Source organism: Camelina sativa, chromosome 2 (assembly GCF_030686135.1).
Source record: "Camelina sativa cultivar CO46 ecotype springtype chromosome 2, ASM3068613v1".
NCBI classification, from domain to species: domain Eukaryota; kingdom Viridiplantae; phylum Streptophyta; class Magnoliopsida; order Brassicales; family Brassicaceae; genus Camelina; species Camelina sativa.
In genome coordinates this window covers 15,861,907-15,869,812 of record NC_141881.1, presented here as the reverse complement: position 1 = coordinate 15,869,812, position 7,906 = coordinate 15,861,907, and the positions used below count along the sequence as shown (strand labels likewise).

Below are 7,906 nucleotides of genomic sequence, written 5' to 3'. Positions count from 1 at the left end.
TCTCTTCATTTATCATCACCACTCTCGTTTAGCAACACTTCTCACTTAAAACATCTTACTTAAAATAGAAATATATATTGTGAGAGATGGCTTCAAAAATCTCAGCATCCCTTGTCATTTTCCTCACATTCAACATCCTATTCTTCACGTTGACCAATGCGTGTGGTGGTGGCTGCAGTCCAGTCCCTAAACCCAAGCCTAAGCCAAAGCCTACTCCGAGCCATTCCTCCACCGGAAGCTGCCCAAGAGACACTCTCAAACTCGGTGTTTGCGCCAATCTCCTCAAGGATCTTCTCAAAATCGAGTTGGGCACACCACCAGTCAAGCCTTGCTGTTCGCTCCTCAACGGTTTGGTTGATCTTGAGGCTGCAGCTTGTCTCTGCACTGCCCTAAAGGCTAATGTTATAGGCATTAAGCTTAATGTTCCAGTTTCTCTAAGCCTTCTTCTCAATGTGTGTGGCAGGAAGGTCCCTTCTGGATTTGTATGTGCTTGATCTATCTATCAACCATTAATCGATTGGTTATATAATCTTTTATCTATGTTTTGTTGTTTTTCTTTTATTAAAATTCTCTAAATTCTGCTGTTTTCAGTTTTAATTCAAATAAGTGTTTCTTATACTTCTTTTGCTGTATCCATTATAAATCAATTTTTTCATTCAGATTTTTAGTAATAATCAGCTTCTCGTTTCCGCTTATATTCCCAAGGAATCATATTCACTACTTATGTTATTCTAACGATCAAAAGAGCAAGAATCTATGCTAATCTATTCTTTAAAACACGTACATCAATTAGATTACGTGTGACCATATTGACACACACACACACAGAGAAAAAGAGAATGAGAGAAAGTGTAAACCTTGAATTATCTTTAATAAGAATTATCCATACTAAAACGATACATAGTAAAAAAATATAATAATTTTGTTTTGAGATATAAAAAGTAGACAATAGGAAATATATTGACATCCGAACAAAAAAGAATTGCGAAACTATTCACATACTTGTGGTTCCCATAAGTTGTTGGTAAATGAACTCCATAGTTGGGTAAAAGAAGTCAGACAGCTAATTTAGATTGATCGCTCATGGAAATGGATCTGAAAACCATAATTTACGTAAACGCACAAAAACGTTCTTTAATTTAAAGTCTAATAGACCTATACCAATACGATATGATACCGTACAATAATGTATATGATTTGGTACGTACAGATAATTTTTTAGATTCATTTGGACAAGAAATAAAACATAAACAGTACTCCCGTTATATTAGAATCAAGAGTTTATTTTGGACATGCGAGCCAACGTAAGATATATCAAGGCCATAATCAAATTGCCAACAAAGAGTTTTTTTTTTGGACAAACACTTTGTTTTCATTGGTTCAAATCTGACCAAGTAAGTGATTCAAAGATCACAAAGTTTACAATACAATTTAAAGAGGTTTCCCTATGCCATAACATGATAGATAAGGTAAAACGACATAGATTCCATGGAAGTTTTAAGACAAAAGGTATAAAACATACTCCCTCTGTTTCAAAATATAGGATATTTTAACAGCATGCAGATTAAAAAATTTTTATTTTTAATAAGTTCAACCAATCAGAAACAATACTGCATAATATAGAATAATAAACTAATCTAAAAGTTGCATAAAAACTTGAAAACATCATATATTATGAAACAAAAAACTTTTCTAAAACATCTTATATTTTGTAACGGAAGGAGTACAATTTAAAAAAGCATTCCCCAAAGAGCTATCTCAATACATTGAAAGGTTAATAAAGTTTGACTTATTAGGTTAAGCGGGAAAAATTGGTATTACAAGTTATCGACGGCTGGTTACAAATATAGTGTTACTCTAGACTAGAGTAAAAAATATCGACGACTGGTGGTTACTACTATTATAGTGTTTTACTCTAGACTAATAAATATCGACGGCTGGTTACATTTAGGTTATAGTGTTACTCTAGTCTAATAAATATCGACGGCTGGTGTGTAGTAATTACTATTTAATTAGTAATAATGCCAAAAAAAAAAAATTGCAAGCAAGATAAAATCATAAAAATATAATACTCTCTCGGATCGTGAATATCTGTCGTTTTACAAGTTTCACACAAATTAAGGAGGTTTGTGTAAAAGCTATTGTAACCTCCTTAATTTGTGTCTAATCACTATTTAGTCAAATATTGCTGCTGATCCCAATTTTCTTTATTCTTAATAATTTAATAAGTGCACAAGTTCATATGCAGCCATGGAAACGTATTTATATACGTAGTTATTGTTTGTAGTCAAAATTATGTGTTTTTGATGCAAATGAAGTAATACATGTAACAAAGAAGATTTTGTTGTTAAAATTTTTCTAAAAATTTGAAAATGGAGCCAAAACAAAAACTAAAATTAGTATTGGAGCCAAATCTGAAACTAGTGATCACTAATGATGCTTGTATATATATATCCGTAAAAAAGAAGCAATGATGGAAACTTTATACTGTGTCATACATGTAGAAAAACACATAAATATTAAATATAGTCAATTGTTAGCAATATCTAGAGTCACTCATTGAACAACACATAGAATTATGAACTTGTTGACTAAAAATAATAGAAGGGTAAATAAGTTATTTTAGAGTGATAGTTACATAGGTAAGTGAGAACGTCAAATATTTTGACAAAAAAAAAAATCTAAAACGACAGATATTCACGATCGGAGGGAGTACGAGTTACTTAAGTTGAATTCAAAGTACTATATTTGCTGTCAATGCCATAAAGATATCTTACAGAAAAACCATACATCGTTAGAGAATTTATTGAAAAAACCATACATCGTCAGATATTTTATAGAAATACCATCACATACGTACGTTTGTTAACAATGATCAATGAGTAGTCATTCAAAATATCAATTAAAAAATGAGAACAAAATGTCCAAGAGTTACGCATGTTATTTAATTTTTTTATTTCTGTAGATAAAATAACAAACTTAATTTGCTTAGACCGGCCAGCTGCACTTAACTGTTCAATACAAGTAAAACAATAAATATATCAAGTTTTGCGTATAGCGAGGCAAGTTCACGTATAACAAATCTTATCTACAGACTACAGACTACAGCCTAAAGGTATAGAAGCTCTATGGTAAAATGGCTACCAGCCAAAGAGAATCTGAATAATTCTGCAAATGAGGTCATGAACTCATCATGGCGGTGATAATGACGGCATTGACAAATTGACAGCACACGAATCAAATATTTATAGATCCATATTATTTCGAAGTTCGACGTATCTACAGAAGTGAAATTTAAAAAGTCAGATTTTAAATATGTAGATAAACGCAAATATAATTTCAGATATTTTATTAAAGATAAATATAAATAATTACTTATAGTCAAAATTAAACAACTTGGATCCTCCTCACGTCCTTCTAAAACCCTATAAATAACCACACCTGCTCTTCATTTTTCTTCATCTCTCTCTTTCTCAAACACAACCAGGAATCCTTAGAAATGGCTTCAAAGAATTCAGCCTCTCTTGCTCTTTTCTTTGCCCTCAACATCATTTTCTTCACCTTAACCTCTGCAACTGATTGTAAATGCAGCCCAAGTCCAAAGGTCCCAAGTCCCAAGGCCCCAACTCCTTCAGTCCCGAGTCCTTCGGTCCCAAGTCCTAACTCTAGGCCGGTGACGCCTCCCAGCACCCCTGGCTCATCTGGAAACTGTCCTATCGATGCTCTCAGACTCGGTGTATGTGCAAATGTCTTAAGCAGTCTACTTAACGTGCAATTGGGTCAGCCATCGTCTCAATCATGTTGTTCGCTCATCCAAGGTTTGGTTGACCTCGACGCTGCCATTTGTCTCTGCACTGCTCTTAGGGCTAACGTTCTTGGCATTAACCTTAACGTTCCAATATCCCTCAGCGTTCTTCTCAACGTTTGTAACAGAAAGCTTCCATCTGGTTTCCAATGTGCTTGAACAATATCAGCTATGCATACTACTCACGCACACTGTGTTCTCTATAAAATTACTACTGTTTGAATAATTGCATGTAAGCTAGACTTTAATGTTTATATCTTAATTTGTTTTAAGTGAAATAATAAGCATATGAAAGTTTTCTAGTTTTTTTTGTAAACGTTTCCGTCAGTCTATGTATTTCTTATTTTCAACCTGTTTAATCAAAGAAGTTTTGTAACCCACATCTGTTTCTCGAATTCGTGCATGTGGATTCTTCATATTTTTGACATGCAAACGAATGGAGGGGTAAAGCTCAATGATACATAATTAAATTTACGCATGTAGTCACTCCAGATAATTTAAGTGCCGCAAAGTTATATTTACAAATATAGTCGCAAAGAAACCAAAAATAGTTAACACAATCGGGATAATGTAAGGTTTTTAATAACTGATTGTGAAAATAAAATACCGTAAATATTGTCGTAATTAATATGATAAATAAAGAAGAGATCGATGAAAGAACTTTCTGTCTTTTCCTTCGGACCTAGAGGTCGAGTATATATACAACTTTACAAAAGAATATTGTCTTGGAGATCAAGGCAATAAAAGATACGCTAAATGTGAAACTAAATATACACAAAACTACAAGATATGTAAACATTTTATTCTCCATTACCCCCCCTCAAGCTGGAGCATGAAGATCCAAAATGCCCAGCTTGTCTCGAAACACATCAAATTCCCGCTCTCCCAACGCTTTAGTGAAAATGTCTGCAAGTTGCAGTTTCGTGGAGACATGAGCTGTGACGATCTTTCCCGACTTGATTTCATCACGGATAAAGTGACAGTCTTTTTCGATATGTTTGGTTCTCTCATGGAAAACCGGATTCGCACTAATGTGTAAAGCGGCTTTATTATCACAGTAAAGGCGCATCGGTTGCGTAAGAACGACACCCAAATCTTCAAGAAGATTTTTCAGCCATTTCAACTCCTTGGTCGTCAGAGCCATTGCTCTATACTCGGCTTCAGCTGAGGATTGACTCACCACATCCTGTTTTTTCGTTTTCCAAGAGATTGGTGACTGTCCAAGAAGAATAAACCATCCTGTCGTAGATCGTCGTGACAATGTGCAGCCTGCATAATCAGAGTCACACCACCCATAGATTTGAAGATCACAGTCCGCGCGAAGCAGGATGCCTTGGCCGGGACTACTTTTCAAATATCGAAGAACTCGAATTGCAGCTTCCCAATGGTCTTTTCGTGGAGCACCCATAAACTGTGATAAAATGTGCACTGAGTATGCGAGGTCGGATCGAGTAACGCCAAGGTAAATCAATTTACCAACTAACCGGCGATACGGTTCGGGGTTCGAAAGAAATGGACCAACTGCCAAGCCAAGTCGATGATGCTGTTCAAGAGGAAAGAGTACCGGTTTTGAATCCAACAACCCAGTCTCAGCCAAGAGGTCAAGAACATACTTCCTTTGACTTAAGTAAATCCCTTTTGGACTCCTTGAAACTTCGATGCCTAAGAAATATTTCAGCACACCTAAATCCTTCATGTAAAAACATGTGCTGAGATATTTTTTAAAATTTTCGATCGCTCCAATTGTATTTCCCGTGATGACCAAGTCATCCACGTAAACAAGGACCCTAATTTCCACTTCATTCTTCTTGTAAACAAAGAGAGAGTAATCTCCAAACGACTGTGCAAAACTGTATTTTTCGAGAGAAGATGCAAGCTTGGCAAACCAACAACGTGGAGCTTGCTTCAACCCATACAAAGACTTCCGTAGTCTACATACTTTACCATCGTGTCGTGAAGGGAATCCAGGTGGCAACGTCATATACACTTCTTCTTCGAGATCTCCGTGAAGAAATGCGTTGTGTACATCCATCTGGTGCACTTCCCAGTTTCGAGCTGCAACTACAGCAAGAAAGGATCTAACCGTAGTCATTTTAACAACAGGGGCAAAAGTTTCACCATAATCTACTCCAGCAACTTGTCGATTGCCTAACACAACGAGTCTCGCTTTGTACCGTTCGATTGTCCCATCGGAGCGATGCTTAATTCTAAACACCCATTGACAACCAATTGCCTTTTTATCCTTTGGTAGATCTTCAAGTGTCCATGTCTTATTCAACTCAAGTGAACCTATTTCACTGCCCACTGCATTTCGCCAACTATCATCTGTCATGGCTTCTACGAAACTTCGCGGTTCGTGTACGGTAGTGATCGCAGCGAGGAACACTTTGTGATTTTCAGAGAACCGACTACACGAAACCACAGCAGAGATAGGATAAGGCTTATCCGAGTCTACACACACGAAGCTTGTATCATAATCTTTAAGGTACCCAGGTCTTTTGCGTTCTCTTTCACCAACACGCAAATGAGCTGAGATGTGTTCTTGTCCAGAAATATCATTGACATGCTGCTCAATGACATTATCTTCTTCAATATCATCGGTAGAACCCTGATCAGTGTCGCTTTCACTCGATACCACAATCACTTGTGGTGATTCTTCAACTTTGTCAGACACTGAACTCTCGTTTTCGTTCGTCACTATCATTGGATCGGCTCCCACAATTCCTTCTTGATCTTCGTTAAATACAGGAACTGTATGTACCTTGTCAGCAAATGGATCTTCTGTTATATTTCTTTGTGAAGACAAGAAGTGAAATGTGTCCTCACGAAATACCACATCTCGTGACACCGTAAAAACTTCTTTTTCCAAGTCAAATACACGCCACCCTTTCTTTCCATGGGGATATCCAACAAAAACACATTTTCTACTGCGACTCACAAACTTGTCACCTTTATGATCTTGGTTATGTATATAACACACACACCCTATCACACGAAGGTGATCATAAGAAGGTTGTTTTCCATACAACACTTCATAGGGTGTCTTTCCATTCAACACCAAGGACGGTGTTCTATTAATCAAATAAGCAGCCGTAAGCGCACATTCTCCCCAAAATTCAACCGGTAAATGTCCTTCAAACATGACTGCTCGAGCTACATTAAGCAAATGACGATGCTTTCGCTCCACCCGTCCGTTTTGTTGTGGTGTTCCAACGCATGATGTCTCATGATGGATCCCTTCCTCCAAAAAATATGACGTTAGTGCCATAAATTCGCTTCCATTATCACTACGAATCGTTCGAACTTGCTTTCCAAACTGTCGTTTAACCAAGGCAAGAAAATATCTCAATTTTGTCGAAGTTTCGCTCTTTGCATTCATAAGATAAATCCAAGTACCACGAGAGAAATCATCAACAACGGTGAGAAAGTATCTTGCTCCTGAGAATGATGGAGTTCTATATGGACCCCAAACATCACAATGAACCATTTCAAAAATCTCTGAAGTCTTATTATTGCTTAATGGGAAAGAACAACGAGTTTGTTTTGCGCGGATACAAGTTTCACACGCCTTATTCATTAAATCACTACTATTGCTACTAAAACCAAAACCAGACAACTTTTGCACTACTTTCAAAGATGGATGTCCCAAACGTCTATGCCACAACTCCACAGACTGACTTGTGTGACCCTTTGCCGCTGCGACTATCTCCACATTCTGAAAGTAAATCAAACCTCCAACAGGTCTACCTATCCCAATCAGCATCCTCGTAATGCGGTCCTGAAGAACACAAAACGGAACAGACATTTGGACAACACAATTATTTTCTTCCATCAATTGTGAAACCGATATCAAATCAAACCCTAGATTTTCTATGTAGAACACTTCAATCAATCGCAGATGAGAGTTCAAAACGACTGTTCCAACTGTGTTTCCTACTACTACTCTACCATCAGCCAACATTATTTGTGTTGGTGTCGATGCTCTCAAATTAAGAATCTCTTTCTTACAGGTCAAGTGATGAGTTGCTCCGCTATCTATTATCCAAGAAGGAGAAAGCGACTTACCCGACGTTTGTTCATCCGCTCCGATGGCTGCCGCGT

The 7,906-nt window shown here is 36.9% G+C and overlaps 1 protein-coding gene and 1 pseudogene across 1 annotated transcript; both read left to right on the top strand.

Moving 5' to 3' along the window:
- On the top strand, positions 1-695 carry LOC104717498 (lipid transfer protein EARLI 1 pseudogene; annotated as a pseudogene).
- Positions 696-3,448: 2,753 nt separating this feature from the next.
- On the top strand, positions 3,449-4,185 carry LOC104717509 (pEARLI1-like lipid transfer protein 3). The gene has a single exon (XM_010435088.3). It carries the CDS (start codon positions 3,500-3,502, stop codon positions 3,962-3,964), a length of 465 nt encoding a protein of 154 aa, XP_010433390.1. The 5' UTR covers positions 3,449-3,499; the 3' UTR covers positions 3,965-4,185.
- The last annotated feature ends 3,721 nt before the right edge of the window (positions 4,186-7,906 follow it).